Here is an 18,803-nt window from a genome sequence, read left to right as displayed (position 1 = left end):
GGGGGTGGGGGATTTGAATCAGGGAAGGCAAAATACAAGGAGAATAAACCTCATCTTTACACTCACCCTAACAACCCAGTGATGACATTTCTGGGTATAAAATAAGGCATGTAATGAAAACAGAAAGGTTTTATTTAATGATTTAGTTAGTATGTTGATGAATTTGGGAGGAAGCAACCAGGGAAGGCAATAAATCAGCAGATTGAACTTCAGCTTTAATTGCCAGGAAAAGTATACAACCTTCTGCAAGGGGGACACTGTAAGGAGATAAACATGAAGAGGCACGCACCTTCTCTAGACTGGGAAGCTTTGTCTCAAGCTCACACTGAACCTTCGTCAGGAAGACCCATCGCCGCTGGAAAGAGATCCAAAGATCCAGAGCAAGTGCTGAAAGAGACAGAGAGATGCAGTATGACGAGCAAAGAAACCATCAATACCTGGCCTGCCAATTACATCCTTATTTTTTTGTGAATCTCCTCAGTGGTGCAAAAACCTCAAAAAGAAAAAACCCATAAATTAACAAAAAAAAAAAAAAAAACGTGCATGTGAAACATGCACTAAAAACTGCACTTAAGTGTGTTCTATTCCTTCATACTGGCTTTGGTAATTCTCCCGGGAAAACTAGAAGAGCCCATTTCCTACTGATTTGAGTGGATCTACCTTGTCTGGCCATGGTCTGGGAAGGTAGAGAGTCTGCAGGCTCTGTGCCCCCTGGGAGTGGTCACCCTAGGGGTGCTCTTAGTAACACTTGGGTGTGGGACCCCACTGTGTGAACAGGCACATGGTCACAGTCACTAAAGCTTTTTTCAGTTTTTTTTGGCACTGAGCCGTTTAGAGTAGGGATGCACAGATTCGATATTCGGATCGGAAATCGGCCCCGATCCGGACAAAATAGCTGGATCGGAGATCGGTAAAGTTCAGCCGTCCCACGGGCCGATCCGGTTTTTGCTGAGTAACGGCTCAGCCATCCCTTACTAGGTGCAGTACTAGTATGGGATGGGAGCCGCTACTTCCTGTTTAGGTCCGGCTCACAGGCGGAGTGATAGCAGATGCACTCCGCCTATGAAAGGAGGAGCCACACACATGAAGCAGCGGCTTTGCAGCCACTTGCTTTGTGTGTAGCTCCGGATCGGTTCCGTATCGGTATCGGCGATTTCACCTCGCCAGATATCGGTATCGGCTCCAAAAAAGCCGGATCAGTGCATCCCTAGTTTAGAGCTGGTCCTTTTGGCTAAGTCCGGGGTAATTTTTGTCTTCCAGGCCTCAGGGCTCTGCCTATGCACTATTGCATGACCACTTACTTAGTTTAATTTATTTTTCTCCCACTGGTTGTCACTTTTATGTGTGTTTTCTCACTAAGATAAAGGGTGAGAGTCCTCGGACTTGCCCTGACGTCTAGGGGGAGGATTTGTGGCCCTCAGGTTTCTTCTTCCTCTGCCCCTGGTGGGGGTCCCTCTTTGGGAGAGCCCCTTGACCAAGTATTCTATGGTCAGCTTCAGGGGAAAAAATAAACTTCAGCTTTAGAAGAATACATAACTTCTTTAAATGGTGTTTTAAATGTTTTTCTATTGTATGTACTGTAAGTTCAGTTTCAAACATTTGCCTTTCATTAAGTGTAAAGGTCTCTGTCTGGAGATGGCAGGCTCACAAATGGGCCATTTCTATATAGTATCTCCTACAATAAGACACTGAGACCATCTACATACACTAACTATTTAAGAAAAATTATGCTGCCGAAGCCCCCCGGCTCCGGGAAAAAGGTATCCATAGATATTAGCACTACAACTTCACTGGTGTCTATGGCTGACTTATGGCAGACTTCAGTCTTATATGAAATTACCCAAATCCTGAAGCTTCTGAATCCACCCTGAAATGTCATCACGAATATTTGTGGAGAAAGGGGATCCTCTCATCGTCTGGAGAGACAACAGACTGTCATCAATGAGACCACAGAGGGAACGGGTATCTGAAAGAGATTGCATACAGGTACAGAGCCATCATGAACATGATGTACAGTATATATAACAGACATTAGACAACATCGGTATAAACAGAGATAACACTGGATGAGTCTGGTGTCATCTAACCACCACAGGGACAAATTTAGGATGAACTGGCGGGAGGTTTGGGGGTGTACAGCCTGAGGGGATATGATTTCTGGACATACGGAGGGACTTGTATCATTAAATCTGTGGTTGGTGAGTCAATAATACACTATATTATTTAGAACATGTACAAATGAGGGAGGGGGTATGTAACAAGGAGATCTTAGTATATAGAGAAATAGAAGGCTGTATTATCAGTGATAATAATAATCTGTATTGTCAAAAGTATTGGGACGCCTGCCTTTACACACACATGAACTTTAATGGCATCCCAGTTTTAGTCTGTATAGTTCAATATTGAGTTGGCCCACCCTTTGCAGCTATAACAGCTTCAACTCTCTTCTGGGAAGGCTGTCCACATGGTTTAGGAGTGTGTCTATGGGAATGTTTGACCATTCTTTCAGAAGCGCATTAGTGAGATCAGGCACTAATGCTGGACGAGAAGGCCTGACTCCCAGTCTTTGCTCTAATTCATCCCAAAGGTGTTCTATTGGGTTGAGGTCAGGACTCTGTGCAGGCCAGTCAAATTCCTCCACCTCAAACTCGCTCATCCATGTCTTTATGGACCTTGCTTTGTGCACTGGTGCGCAGTCATGTTGGAACAGGAAGGGGCCATCCCCAAACTGTTCTCACAAAGTTGGGAGCATGAAATTGTCCAAAATGTCTTGGTATGCTGACACCTTAAGAGCTCCCTTCACTGGAACTAAGAGGTGAAGCCCAACCCCTGAAAAACAACCCCCCACCATAATCCCCCCTCCACCAAATGATTTGGACCAGTCCACAAAGCAAGGTCCATAAAGACATGGTTGAGCGAGTTTGGGGTGGAGGAACTTGGCTGGCCTGTACAGAGTCCTGACCTCAACCTGATATAAGACCTTTGGGATGGATTAGAGTGGAGACTGGAGCCAGGCCTTCTCATCCAACATCAGTGACTGACCTCACAAATGTGTTACTGGAAGAATGGTCAAACATTCCCATAGACACACTCCTAAACCTTGTGGACGGCCTTCCCAGAAGAGTTGAAGCTGTTAAAGCTGCAAAGGGTGGGCAAACTCAATACTGAACCCTACGGTCTAAGACTGGAGTGCCATTAAAGTTCATGTGCATGTATAGGCAGGTGTCTCAATACTTTTGACAATATATTGTATATGTAATACACAGATGTTAGTACATAGAGATATAGAAGGGTGTGTTATCATTGATAATATACACCAATCAGCCATTACATTATGACCACCCACCATAACCCATCGAGACATGGACTCCACTAGACCTCTGAAGGTATGCTGTGGTATCGGCACCAAGCCATCAGTATCAGTTGCTCAAAGTCCTGTAAGTTGTGAGGTGGGGGCCTCCATTAATCAGATTTGTTATTCCAGCATATCCCACAGATACTCGATTGGATTGAGATCTGGAGAATTTGAAAGTCAAGTCAACACCTCAAGCTAGTTGATGTGTTCCTCAAACCATTCTTCAATTTATCCTTTATTGTTCAGTGGTCCAGTTCTAATGCTCACCTATTGTAGGCACTTGGGCACCCTGACTGGTCTGTGGCTACATAACCCCATATACCACAAACTGAGATGCACTGTGTGTTCTGACACCTTTTTATCAGAACCAGCATTACCCTTTTTTTTTTTAAGAATTTGAGCTCCAGTTGCTCTTATATTGGATTGGATTACATGAGCCAGCCTTCGTTCCCCACATGCATCCATCAGCCATGGCCGCCTATGACCCTGTCTTGATATACCAGTTTTACTTCCTTGGACCACTTTTGATGGGTCTTGACCACAGGGCCGACACTACTGCTAAGTGACCTATGCAGGCGCCTAGGGCGCAGCCACGGCTGCTGGTTCTTACTGTTTGATCTTTACCTTTGGATGCCTGGGTCTTTGGAGTCGTGCAGACAGGTTGTCCTGCTTTCTCTGTTGGCTCTGGTGCCTGGAGCTCGGTATGCCACTGCCTTGCCCTCTTTCAAGATGGCGGTGGTCATCGGTTCTGCTGCGCATGGGCGATCGCCCATCTTGTGCATGCATGGTTGAACTGTGGGTCCTGGACCAGGCAAGCGTAGCACACCGGATGGGGGACCGGTATGGGTGGTGCATTCTCTCCCATGGGGAGTCTATAGGGCAGCTTGGCAGGTCATTTGGCAACTTGTGGAGGCACTGGTGGTACTACACTTTGTTTCTTTCTCTGGATGGGGCAGTTTCAAGATTCCCTCTTTCAATATGGCGGTGGTCATCGGTTCTGCTGCGCATGGGCGATCGCCCATCTTGCGCATGCATGGTTGAACTGTGGGTCCTGGACCAGGCAAGCTTAGCACACCGGATGGGGGACCGGTATGGGTGGTGCATTCTCTCCCATGGGGAGTTTATAGGGCGGCTTGGCAGGTCATTTGGCAACTTGTGGAAGCACTGGTGGTACTACACTTTGTTTCTTTCTCTGCAGTTGGACTGGTAAGCCTGTCACAGCCTTGTGTTCATTTAGGGGCTTCATTTCGTAGCACACTATCTCTGTTACTCTGAGGTTTTTTCACCTCCAATTTTTCTTTACAGATAAAACTTTGCTGACTGGGGAGGTAAAGGAGGAGGGGTGGTGGTTGCAAGTAGCTGGTCTGGCCTACAGCACAAAATAGTCCAGCACCATAGGTGTGCGCAGCCTATTGCATTAGGGTGTGCACCCCCAAAGTTTAAATACACATGCATGTGTTTGCCTACATGTATATGGCCCCGGTACATTACTCTCCCTGCTGGCAAAGTGAAATAGAAGTGTGTGGCACTTCTCTTATGGCAGAGCAGGTCCGAGGGAGATCTTTCCCATCTCCTCACTGGCAAACAGAGCGATAATGCTAATGTGCCCTAGGTGATTAGGGTGTGCCCAGGCACACCCGGCACACCCTGTGCGCACGCCTATGTCCAGCACCAGCCCTGCCTGACCACTGCAGACCGGGAACATCCCTCAAGGGCTGCAGTTTTGGAGTTGCTCGGACCCAGGTCATTCATCCATTACAATTTTGCCCTTGTTAAAGTCCCTCAAACCCTTACATCTGCCCGTTTTTTCTGCATTCAACACATCAACTTCAGGGACAACTTGTTCACTTGCTGCCTAATATTCCCTACCCACTTTCAGATGCCATTGTAATGAGATAATCAATGTTATTCACTTTACCTGTCAGTGGTCATAATATTATGGCTTATCTGTGTATATAATATACAAATGATAATAAATATTATCATATATTATTAGTATAGGAAGATCTCACCGCTCAGGAGGTATGTGCCACTGTCCCGCGTACACAGTCCACTCTGTGGCTCACGGAATCGGCCGCTCGGTGGTCTCTTGGAGCGGTCGGGGGAGGGGTCTTGTGTAGGGACGCAGAGGAGAAATCGAACCAGTCGGAATTCTTTCTCCTTCCAGAACGTCTGAATGGTCTTCAGGTCCATGGCCAGAGAGAACTCAGCCTGAGCCTGAAGGACGACCTGCACCACAGAACATCAAACATGGCATCAATGGAAGGGACCAACCCACACACACAGCTGCACTAAAATCAGACTAATCCACAGATTACCTTCAGTACTAACTTTATAGAGTTGGCTGGAGTTTTTTTACATGTGCTCTTTGATGAGTCTGCAGCATCTTGTTACATGATTCTGTACAGTGTTGCTGTCTCTGAGTCAAATCTACAATGAGTACTTGATCAGCCCTAACAAACACTAAAATATGAGATCTGGTAAACTGGAGCGTATTTTGTGTTCCATTCTTTGTTGTTATTGTAACATTCTCCTTACAAGTATTTTCCGACTTTCTCTTTAGTCTTGCACAGTTGTACAGGCTCCTCTCCTGGATTGCAATTGCTTACTCTGATTTTACTGTACACTGTGAGCTTCCCATAATTGTGCATTAGAAGCTGCAGCAAGTTAGATAACCCCATTTTTTGGCTGAAAGATGTCCAGCATTATCTCGCCCTTATCGCTCTGTACCGCGGAGTTCCGAAAAAATAAAAAAATCCTCCCCAGGCTAACAGTCCTTGGTTCACCCCTTCATTCCTTAGTGGCCTACTATAAATCAATTTCCTCCTGGTCCAATACCTGCTGAGATTAATACAGAGATTACAGTGCATTAAACCTGTAACATGCAGCCACTGTGCAGCACTTCTAAGCAGGATCTGCATATGTACTGAGCACACGTCTTCCCCAGTGTCCAGATATAATCACACACTGCATACAGAAACACGTTTTATACAAGGTTATGATATTCTCAGGTTACACACTCTGCCATTCCCACCTTCTGAATCTCCTTCTGGCCGTGGGGTGTCAGATGGGACAGAAGGTCCTCCAATGTCAGGGCCTCCACACTGGGAAACATCGACCCCATCACTAGAAGACGACAAGATGGTCATGTGAATATTGGGCACCATGTGACAAAGGATTGGGAGATAAATTTTAAAAAAAGGTTACCAGTGAAGATGGCCGCCCAGTGGCTTGGTGTAAGTGCCGGGCTCAGCAAAGATTGGAGCAGTGGAAGGTGCTGGGAAATATCCTGCAGAATCAACTGCACGCTGCTTACAATGGGATCATCCGATGACAGCGGCACTGCCAGATCCTGGAGACTTCGCTCCCAGCGACACAACTTCTCTCTCATCTGCTCAGTGTTCACCTGGAGGAACACAGACAACCAGTTAGAGCACATCAAAACACAAGGACTCAAGGAATTGAGTGGACCCTGCACTCTGTGTATTAGAAGGATGGGCTCTAGGCTGCATCCTGTGTATTAGAAGGAGGAGGGGGCACTAAGCAGCGGGTCCTGCAACCTGTGAATTAAAAGGAGGAGGGTGCTCTAGGCAGCTGGCCCTGCACTCAGTGTATTAAAAGGATGGGGTAGTCATCTAGGCCAGTGGTCCTCAACTCCGGTCCTCAGGGCCCACTAACAGGCCAGATTTTAAGTATTACCTTGGGGAGATGCAGACTAGAGTACTGCAATCACTGAGCAGCAAATTATATCACCTGGGATGTATTTCAGTTATCTTGCAAACCTGGCCTGTTAGTGGACCCTGTAGGCCAGGGTTGAGGACCACTGATCTAGGCAATAAGTAGCATCTGTACTTTGAGTTTTAAAAAAAGAAGGGGGTTTTAGGCATTAAGTGGGCCCTATACTCTGTTTAGAATATTAGAAGGAAGAGGGGGTACTCTAGGATCTCCAGTATTTTAGGAGGATGTTGGCCTCACCTTGGTGAAGGGACGGAGCTTCCAGGCTCTTATCTGCTCTTGGCTTTTTGTCAGCAGCTTCCACGATTCCTGTCTCACCTGCATACACTGCTCACCATGACTGATGGCTGAGATGTCTAATGCTTTACCTACAGAGACAGAAACGGCCCTCAAAAAGTTACTACACAACCCAAATTAAATATGAAATTTCCTATGACCAAGTAAACATCTAATGATCCAAGAGATCATGTAGTGACCCAGTAGACCACCCAATGATCCAAGGGACCATGCATTGACCCAGTAGACCATCCAATGATCCAAGGGACCATGCATTGACCCTGAAGACCATTTAATTACCCAGAAGGCCATCCAGCAAACAAGGAGAATATCCAATGCCCCAGTAGACCACCCAATGGCCCAGGAGACTATCCAATAACCCAGCATGCTTTCCAGAGATCCAGGAGACCACACATTGACCCAGGAGACTTTCCAGTAGTATGTGTTATAAATGATCTGGCAGAGAAAAGAGTACACTGACAAATGTCTCCCTGTAGGCCACAGAGGTCTATAAGGAAGACTCACACATGCACAGCATGGAAGCTCCAATAAGAAATGTGCTTATAGGAAGACTAACCCAGAGTTAGTTTCACAAATATATGCTATATACGGTATTTCACAAAAGTGAGTACACCCCTCACATTTTTGTAAATATTTTATTATATCTTTTCATGTGACAACACTGAAGAAATTACACTTTGCTACAATGTAAAGTAGTAAGTGTACAATTTGTCTATCAGTGTAAATTTGCTGTCCCCTCAAAATAACTCAACACACAGCCATTAATGTATAAACCGCTGGCAACAAAAGTGAGTACACCCCTAAGTGGAAATTTCCAAATTGGGCCCAAAGTTTCAATATTATGTGTGGCCACCGTTATTTTCCAGCACTGCCTTAACACTCTTGGGCATGGAGTTCACCAGAGCTTCACAGGTTGAAACTGGAGTCCTCTTCTACTCCTCCATGACGTCCTGGTGGATGATAGAGACCTTGCGCTCCTCCAGCTTTCATTTGAGGATGCCCCACAGATGCTCAATAGGGTTTAGGTCTGGAGACATGCTTGGCCAGTTCATTACTTTACCCTCAGCTTCTTTAGCAAGGCAGTGGTCCTCTTGGAGGTGTGTTTGGGGTCGTTATCATGTTGGAATACTGCCCTGTCTCCGAAGGGAGGGGATCATGCACTGCTTCAGTATGCCACAGTATTTGTTGACAATTATTATTCCCTCAATGAACTGTAGCTCCCCAGTGCCAGGCAGCACTCATGCAGCCCCAGACCATGACACTCCCACCACCATGCTTGACTGTAAGCAAGGCACATTTGTCTTTGCACCCTTCACCCGGCTGCCGCCACACACGCTTGACACCATCTGAACCCAATACGTTTATCTTGGTCTCATCAGACCACAGGACATAATTCCAGTAATCCAGGTCCTTAGTCTGCTTGTCTTCAGCAAACTGCTTGTGGGCTTTATTGTGCATCATCTTTAGAAGAGGCTTCCTTATGGGACAACAGCCATGCAGACCAATTTGATGCAGTATGCGGCGTATGGTCTTAGCACTGATAGGCTTACCCCCCACCCCTTCAACCTCTGCAGCAATGCTGACTGCACTCATACATCTATTTCCCAAAGACAACCTCTGGATATGATGCTGAGCGCTAGAGATGGCCTTGCGGTTCACCCGGCAGTCGGTTCGCGGCAAATTTTGCTTGTTCGCTACCCGCCAATTTTGCAAACACATGCCGTTGTTCGCGGCGGCCATATTATTTTACATTGGGGAGAACTTTGACCCATGACACAGCCGTCAGGTGGAACGGGACAGCCAATTGAAACATTTCAGCACATGGACATGCCCCCTACCTTATAAATAGACCAGAGCAGGCGGCCATTTCAAATTCTGCTTTTTGTCAGCGTAGGGAAAGGTCTGCTGTGGTCATGAGGGAGAGATTGCCAGACACAAATAGCTCTGTTAAGATCCACAAAAGTCCTTTTCAGGGCTGGTATTTCGGTATAGGTCTACTACAGTCTCTTTTGAGTTTAGGGACAGGTATCCAGTCTGTGCTTTAGGGACAGTTAGAGATCGGCATTAGGGACAGTTAGAGATCGGCAGACAGTGACACAAATCGCTCTGTTAATGTCCACAAAAGTAATTTAAAGGGCTGGTATTTATTTGGTATAGGTGTACAGTCTCTGTTCAGTTTAGGGACAGGTATCCAGTTTGCTCTAGGGACAGATCTGCAGTGACACAAATCGCTCTGTTAATGTCCACAAAAGTCATTTAAAGGGCTGCAATTTTTTCGGTATTGGTGTGCAGTGCACTATATAGGGGTGTAATCCACGGTATAATATACTTTATAGAAAGCATATTATAGTGGATTTGTATTGTGACTGGTGTGGTGAGTGTTGCTGCAGCAATATTACAAACAGTGACAAAAGCACTTTTAACCACTTTACCACCGGAGGATTTTGCTGTCTTCCGTCCAGGCCACTTTTTGCGATTCGGCGCTGTGCGACTTCAACTGACAATTGCGCGGTCGTGCGACGCCGTACCCAAACTAAATTTACGTCCTTTTTTTCCCACAAACAGAGCTTTCTTTTGGTGGTATTTGATCACCTGTGCGATTTTTACTTTTTGCGCTATAAACAAAAAAAGAGCGTTTATTTTGAAAAAATAACAATATTTTTAACATTTTTTTATATGAAATTCCCCCCAAAAAAGATGTAAAAAACAATTTTTTTAAAAATTTTTGGCCAATTTGTTTTATGCTACATATGTTTGGTAAAAAAAATCGCAATAAGCGTATTTTGATTGGTTTGCGCAAAAGTTATTGCGTTTACTAACAAAGGGAAAGATTTCTGTCATTTTTGGTGTTTTTTTTTTAACGCGTAATGGCGGCGATCTGCGATTTTTTTTTGCGGGACTGCGACATTGTGGCGGACAGATCGGACCCTTGACTGACATTTTTGACACTTTTGGGGGTACCAGTGACATTACTGCAGTAATCAGTGCTATATATATGCACTGTTACTGTAAAAATGACACTGGCAGGGAAGGGGTTAATTTTATTGGAGAGGGAGGGGTTAATGTATGCCTGGTGCTTACTGACGTGTAGGGGGGGAGGTGACTGTGTGAGTCATGGACAGATCGGATGTCCAGCTATGCTGAACAGTCCGATCTGTCACTCCCTGTCACTATGGAGATCCGCCCGCTGTGTTTACACACAGCGGGCGGATCTCCAGACTCGATCCCCGACGATCGGGTAAGAGCAGCGGCGATCGCCGCTGCTCCTCCCCTGGCCCGACTCCCGCTGTGAATGAAAACAGCGGGAGCGAGCCTCCGGCGGCGCGCAAGCGCCGCCCAGAAGGGGGGAGTGTCCAACGACGTTAATACTACGTCGCTGGACGATAACGAACCACTCTGCCGCAGTAGTATTACTGTGAGCGGTTCTAAAGTGGTTAATGTATTATAACTGGTGTGATAGACAAGTGCCCCCCCCCCCCCAATACCACATATTGAAGTGGGGTGTTATTTAACAGTATACTTTTCTAAAAGTGTATTTTAGTCCTGCAAAACTGTTAACTCTGCTACACACAGTGACAACAGTTACTGGCCAATTATTTGTAGAACTGGTGTAATAAACCTGTGGCCCCCCCAATACCACAGATTGAAGTGGGGTGTTATCTGAATATACTTTTACAAGTGTATTTGTGTCCTGCAACAATATTGCCTCTTTTGCTGTGTCAAGTCTGATACACACAGTGCCAAACTCCCTGGCCAATTTTTTGAACAAGCAAAAAATTGGGGGAGCAAACCCTGAACATGTATATCTAAAGCCGGTGCAGCTATGGACCAAGCAACATGTATATTAAAAAAGAATAGCGCACACATGCAAAAGAAATGACTATCAAATATGGAGACAATCCATAAGTAAAAATGGGGATTTAGTCCCACCATATGGCCATATTGTGCTCAAGCCCACCACTGCGTCAAAGTACCCCATTATCAGTGGGTCCTACACTATCCATAAAAAAGGGATGAATCCAGCCTCTCTAACCCTTGGAGACAACACTCCTTGCTGGGAAAGATGTGCTAATGCACTACAAAGGACTCCTCCTATATCTACTTGATAGTGGACTCTGATAGAGTACAGGTGTGTGTGGGGGGTGGGATGCTCAACCTCAGAAGTCTGGTCAGACCGAATACATAATAAACAAGCAAAAAATTGGGGGAGCAAACCCTGAACATGTATATCTAAAGCCGGTGCAGCTATGGACCAAGCAACATGTATATTAAAAAAGAATAGCGCACACATGCAAAAGAAATGACTATCAAATATGGAGAACTGGTGTGATAGACCAGTGGCCCCCCAAAACCACATATTGAAGTAGGTGTTATTTAACATTATACTTTTCTAAGAGTGTATTTTAGTCCTGCAAAAATTTGGCCTCTTTTGCTGTGTTAACTGTGCTACACACAGTGACAACAGTTACTGGCCAATTATTTGTAGAACTGGTGTGCTGCAAATATGACCTAAAGGTTTTTAAAGTTCGCCTCCCATTAAAGTCAATGGGGCCCGCCGCGAACTCGCGGTTCGCGGACTTTTGATAAAATTTGCGGCTGACGTTCGCGAACCGCCGCGGCCGATGATCGTCCATCACTACTGAGCACGTGCACTCAACATCTTTGGTCGACCATGGCTAGGCCTGTTCTGAATAGAACTTGTCCTGTTAAACCGCTGTATGGTCTTGGCCACTGTGCTGCAGCTCAGTTTCAGGGTCTTGGCACTCTTCTTATAGCCTAGGCCATCTTTATTTAGAGCAACAATTCTTTTTTTCAGATCCTCAGAGAGTTCTTTGTCATGAGGTGCCATGTTGAACTTCCAGTGACCAGTATGAGAGAGTGAGAGCGATAACACCAAATTTAACACACCTGCTCCCCATTCACACCTGAGACCTTGTAACACTAACGAGTCACATGCCACTGGGGAGGGAAAATGGTTAATTGGGCCCAATTTGGACATGTGTCACTTAGGGGTGTACTCACTTTTGTTGTCAGCGGTTTAGACATTATTGGCTGTGTGTTGAATTATTTTGAGGGGACAGCAAATTTACACTGTTATACAAGCTGAACACTCACTACTTTACATTGTAGAAAAGTGTCATTTCTTCAGTGTTGTCACATGAAAAGATATAAAAAAATATTTTCAAAAATGTGAGGGGTGTACTCACTTTTGAGAGATACTACACACACACATATAGATATAAATATATATATATATATATATATATATATATATATACACACACACACACAGAGAAAGATCTGGTTAGTGATACGGGTTCTTCAGGCCATCATATTTACAGAGAGGCCCCTCAAAGCGATATACGCCTCACCTTGTAAAATGTGATGAGAGTGGCTGAAATCTCGCAGCTGAATAAGGACAGTCCGCAGATTATGATGGAGATCTCCCAGTTCGGTCAATATAAGTGCCGAGTTCTGCTTTGGATCCAGAAATCGAGGAGATGAGGCAGCTGCGATAATGCCCTCCGCCTCTTTGTAACATGCTAGGAAGGATTGCTCTAAGCTGTCAGACATGGAGGAGAGGTGACCACTCAGGTACTCTGCACTGGTTTTCAGGTGATGTTGGAAGGAATCCCAGGTGTCCACCAGCTGAGGGGGAGACATAATATCAAATTCGGTATAGAGGCATGCAGAAATCTGAGTACCCCCCCCCCAACATTGTTTTTTTTTTTTTTTCAGGATAAAGTTAAAGAACATGTAACCCCTAATTTCCCCATAATCTCTTATTTGTTACCTTTTGGTCTGTTAAATAAACAATTGAAAGCATTTTATTATATTTATTTGATAAGTGCAAAATGTAAAATTACATTTACTGAATATTATGTGCAGACCATTGGCAATGTCAGGGCCCTCACTTGAGGCCCCTTTATCAAGAAGGTTGACCACCACTGATCTACTTCCTTGCACGGTGCTGTCAATCAAACAGTAAGCTAGTCTGAAGGAGGAGACAGTGATAATGAGTATGGTCAAATCAGCAGGCTGGCCAAGCTGCACTGCTTTAACTACAGTAGAGAAAAATTAGGTCAGTGACCAGGCCTGTATCAGGTATTTTTGGCAGCTGCACATAAAGAGAAACCAAGCAGAAGCCTTTAGACAAGTGTCAGTTTGTCAGTCTAGAGAAGTGGGCATTCCTAGGCAAGCTGTATATCTGCATGCAGACCACCCTGGATAACCCCAAATGTGATGCTAAGGCTCAAATGCTCTATGTTTGAAAGAACCGAAATCCAATAAATGGCAGGGGCAGGTCATGGACATTTAGGCTGGGGAGGATTTTTTTTTGGCAAATACAAAACACCTAAGAGTATAAAAAAGTGCATGTGAAAACACACACAAAAAAGTGCACTTAAAGGTGTGTCTCTAGTCCACCTCCTGAAGGCAGGGCTCTACCCTTGCTCCTCAAGGTGCAAGGCTCCTGACAGGGGCAAGGCACAACTTGCTCCACTCCTCTCCTCGTGGTCAGCCAAAGTCAACCAACGAGTACTAGGTAAGGGGTATTAAAGAAATTGAACTGCCCAACTTGTGCCATCATCCAAAGTTAAATAGGAAAAAGGAACTATGAGGAATCATGGGTTGGAAAACCAAACCCCACCTTATTCTTCACAGGATCAAAAAGAATTTGTTTATTAATTTCAATTGATTGTAATTAATAAACAAATTCTTTTAATTTATGTGAGTCGTTATGATTCATTCTATGGTGTGCCTTAGAAAGTCCAGTCATTTGTTCTTGTGAAGAATCAGGTGGGGTTTGGTTTTCCAACCCACGATTCCTCATAGTTCCTTTTTCCTACTAGGTAAGGGGCTCTCCCGAGGTTGGAATTCAGCTTCAACATCATACCAACCAAAAGAAAACCAATTAGAATTGTCATGTGAACAGGGCATCAAACTTCCATATAAGTGTAGCACCCTTCCCTAGGCTGGAAAAAGATAGTTTTCAACTCAGTTGTATCCAGCTGAGCAGAAATGTATTATCCAGGTGTATCCCTAAACCCAGGGTTGGATTGCTCCTCTTTGCCTCTGGAGAAGATAAATGCTTGGGAGGGTCTGCTCAGAGCTCTCTATCTCTCTCTCCTGGGGCCTCTCCCCCTGGGAGGCAGCCTGTGTTACAGAAAAGGCTATGACTCCTGCTACAGAGTCTCAGGCCTGCTAGCTGTCCTCTCTATCTCCAGCAATACTTAAAGAGGTAGTAAATGGGAAAATAAAATAAAAAAATCCCTGAAAAAATCTCCCCTGAAAAATAATAGCATAACGAGCCGCAATGACGTCACTCCCACGTATGCGCGGGGAAGTCACGGGGTGACATGGCTCTCTCAATGGACACATATTGCCTAGTATAGTAAATATCTCCTAAAATGTTCACATTTAGGAGATATTTACTGTACCTACAGGTAAGCTTTTTTTTTAAGGCTTACCTGCAGGTACAGGTAAACAATGGGGCCTTACCACCAGTTTAAGGCTGCTACTGAAGGACTTTGCTTGAGAATCTATCCTCATATAACTTAGTGTGTTTTGGAGTAAGTTTCACCCTCATCCCTCTACCCACCTGTGTTCAAAAGTACTGCACTAGATCTTCAAAATGACAACCCTAGACTGAGCCTGAATTTTGTCGGTGTGCTCTCAAGCTGGTGCCTGGCCTGGCAGCCTCTGAACAGGTAAAGGAGACCTGGGGTATTTCCAGTGGCCCCTCTTCTGGTAAGCGCTACGCAAGTCTTCCCCAGGGACACCCCCATAATGTCTCTCCTGAGACCCCTCACCTTCCTGTTCTTGATCTGCTCCTCAGCAGTTGCCTGGCGAAAATTCATTTGGATGACCTCACGAAGAGATTGCACATATTCTACCCGTTCTTGCAATTCCTTCTTCTTCTGAGTGTACTCCGCTACCTACAAGAAGAAAATTCAGGGCTTCTTAGACTAATATGTGCTGTACACAAGGAGACCAGAGGTTAGATTTATACAGAAACTTTTGTATAGTTGAGAAATTTATTTTACAGATTTACATTAAATCATCTTGAACTGATCTTGTGATTGCAGACCCTAACCCGCTTTAGCTACTCGGGTGCAGGGAACAGACATACAGTACTGTTTGCTACATAGGTTAAAAAAAAAAGACACAAGTTTAACCAATAGAAACATTAATAAATACATCAAAAACCTGCCTCCTCAGCTAATCCAGGGAAAGGCAAAAAAAACCCTTATAAAGCATGAAGCATGGCCCAACAGGGAACAAAATCATTCATGTTCCTCTAAGGCAGGGTTTCTCAAATAGTGTGCCGCGGCACACAGGTGTGCCGTGAAGAGTCCCCAGGTGTGCCGCGGCAAAATGACCCCAATTTGCAGCAATCTTATAAAAAAAAGTTTTCCTTGGAGCAATCTTATAAAAAAAATAAAGATTTCCATCTGGTTATGCCAGAAGGGACGGCTAAATTCCCTTCCCGCTGTCACATGTGCTCGGGAAGCTGTGCGGGCCTCCCAACCGCGTTGTGCCAACCGATGACATCATCGGTTGCTATGGGAGGATCGGCATACAAAGTGCTTGCTGGGAGGTGAGAGCCGCGGGTCCCAGGAGCTGCTGCTGGCTGGCACGCTTTTCAAGTTACAGCAGAGTGTGTGAGAAGAGGAATAACAGGGAGAGGGCTCTTCAGTGACTCCTCTGGCTTCGTGAGTTACATGAAGTTACATGAATTACATGGATTCATATATGACTGTCATTAACTTTACCTGGTATTGCTTTCACCAATTTTTTTTTTAAGTAATATAAATATGCATAAGATATGTGGGTTTTAAATACTGTATTATTGATAATTGACACTGCACTTCTTTTTTTATGTTGTATTCCGCTTGCACATCTGCTTCAGTTTGGCTGCAGCGCAGGTGTAGTGCAGAATACCCGCGGTTTTCATGTGCATTACCTGTGGCTTCTCATAAACTTCTACTATGTCCTACATTTTGGTGCATTTTCTGAAAGCATACCAAAAATGAGGGACATAATAGAAGTCTATAGGAAACCACAGGAAACGCACATGAAAAACAGGAGATTTAGATTGAGATGGAGGGGGGATTTTTAAAATTAAATAACTATATAGAACTCTAGACAAACTTTTTTTTCTAGTTTTGGCTAGAGTGTAAACATTACCAAACCCTGTCAACATTGTATTGCTCTAAAAATTGGATTTTTCCTACAGCTTACCTGTAAAATCCTTTTCTTTGAGTACATCACAGGACACAGAGCAGCCATAATAATTACTATCTGGGTTATACGCCACCTATAGGTGAATGGACACCGGCAACCAAAAAGACAGGATGTCCTCCTCTATATAGCCCCTCCCTTACAGGAAGTACCTACGTTTTGTAGCAAGCTATAAACCTCCCAGACAAGAGGGGAGGGACCTCTGTGTCCCGTGATGTACTCCAAGAAAAGGATTTTACAGGTAAGCTGTAGGAAAAATTATATTTTCTTTATCGTACATTACGGGACACAGAGCAGCCATAATAATTACTATCTGGGATGTCCCAAAGCAATACACTTGAGGAGAAGGGGGTCATGAAAAAACCGCAATCAGACCAAAAAGATCTACATAGCTGCCTGCAGCACACTGCGGCCAAATGCAGAATCCTCCCGGGTCCTAACATCCACTCGATAGAATCTAGTGAACGTATGTACTGAAGACCAAGTAGCTGCCCTGCAAATCTCAGCCACAGAAGCTTGAAGGCGAACTGCCCAAGAAGCACCTACTCTTCTGGTAGAGTGTACCTTTACTGGAAAAGGTGGAACCTTCCCCTTTAAACCTGGATAATGACCTGGCGAATCTACTGAGAAATTGTAGACCAGGATTCTGCCTGCCCTTTCCTGGGCCCTTCTTGCAACACGAACAAAAGGTCGGTCTTCTGGATCTGAGCTGACATCTTCAAATAGACCCTAAATGCACATAATACATCGAGAGAATGTAACGTTTCCTCTGCTGTTTGAGGATTTGGAAAGAAGGAAGGCAGTATAATGTCCCGATTCAAATGAAAAGCGGACACCACCTTGGGTCAAAACCCTGGGTGTAGACATAGAATCACCCTATCTTGATGTAAGATCAAAAATGGCTCCTTACAAGAAAGAGCTGCTAACTCTGATACTCTTCTAGCTGAAGTTACTGCAATCAAAAAGACTAACTTTCTAGTCAAAAGAACCAAAGGAATAGGCCGAATTAGATCAAAAGGCTATTTCTGTAGAATCGCAAGGACCAAATTGAAATCCCGAGGACACAACGGTGGCCCAACTGGCAGAAGCATACGTAGCACTCCTTGTTTAAAGGCTCGGACCAAGGAATGCAAAGCAATCAGTCTTTGAAAAAAGACTGACAAAGCTGAAATTTGACCTTTAATAGTGCCTAAGGCTAGCTTCATATCTAGCCCTACTTGGAAGAAGGCTAGAACTCTCCCGATGATATATTTACAGGGATGCCACTTCCTGGCCTCACACCAAGAAATGTAAGACTTCAAAACTCTGTAATAAATGCCCCTAGGTTTCCTAGAGTTTATCATGGCGGGAGAGACTGCAGGGCCAGATATACCCCTCTCAGTCAAAATCCAGGCTTCGATAGCCAAACCGTCAAATTTACAGATTGTAAAGCAGGGTGGAATATCGGACCCTAATAGAGCAGTCAACCTTAGAATTTGCGCATACCAAATCCTCCTGGGTCAAGCTGGAGCCACCAGGGTTATTGGTTTCTATTCTTCCTGAATCCTGCGCAGAAATCGCCGCAGCAGCTGAACCGGGGGAAAGGCATAGATCAGGCATAACTGCTCCCAGGGAGTCACCAAGGCATCCACTCGACTGCGAGCAGATCCCTGGTCCTGGACACATACTTTTCAAACTTGTTGTTGAACCTGGATGCCGACAGATCTACAGCCGGGACCCCCCATCATTGACAAATGAATGCAAAGATTTCGGGATTTAAGGGCCATTCCCCTGTAAACATCTGCTGGGGATTTAGAAAGTCTGCCTGCCAGTTCTCTATTCCTGGAATGAAAACCGCCGACAGGCATGGAACAAATTTCTCCACCCAGGATAGGATGTGACCCACCTTCTTCTGGGCTGACTGACTCTTGGTGCCCCCTGATAGTTGATATAGGCCACAGCCGTGGCATTGTCAGATTGTACCCTGACGGGGCAACCCTGAAGTTTGGGAGTCTAGTACCTTAATGCCTGACAAACTGCTCGGACTTCCAGGATATTGATAGGGAAGCTCCTTTCTAACCAGGACCATTTCCCTTGGACAGTGGCTTCCTCCAGAACTGTTCCCCAGTTGGAGAGACTGGCAACTGTAGTCACCACCTTCCAGACTACTGGAAGAAAGGATTTCTCGCTCTCC

The 18,803-nt window shown here is 45.0% G+C and overlaps 1 protein-coding gene across 1 annotated transcript in view; it reads right to left on the bottom strand.

The window, feature by feature from the left end:
• Positions 1-18,803, bottom strand: part of DNHD1 (dynein heavy chain domain 1) — a 199,563-nt gene that overhangs the window by 115,268 nt on the left and 65,492 nt on the right. Inside the window, exons 15-22 of the mRNA XM_082245505.1 lie at positions 15,199-15,324; positions 12,760-13,036; positions 7,331-7,458; positions 6,563-6,761; positions 6,390-6,481; positions 5,368-5,584; positions 1,841-1,966; positions 290-387 (exon numbers count right to left, since the gene is read on the bottom strand). Of these exons, the coding sequence (XP_082101631.1) occupies positions 290-387; positions 1,841-1,966; positions 5,368-5,584; positions 6,390-6,481; positions 6,563-6,761; positions 7,331-7,458; positions 12,760-13,036; positions 15,199-15,324 (1,263 nt within the window). The remainder of the gene's footprint in view (positions 1-289; positions 388-1,840; positions 1,967-5,367; positions 5,585-6,389; positions 6,482-6,562; positions 6,762-7,330; positions 7,459-12,759; positions 13,037-15,198; positions 15,325-18,803) is intronic.

Source organism: Pelophylax lessonae (assembly GCF_965119305.1).
Source record: "Pelophylax lessonae genome assembly, chromosome: 2".
NCBI lineage: Eukaryota > Metazoa > Chordata > Amphibia > Anura > Ranidae > Pelophylax > Pelophylax lessonae.
The sequence above is the reverse complement of the archived record's forward strand: the minus strand, read 5'-3'. Positions and strand labels throughout refer to the sequence as shown.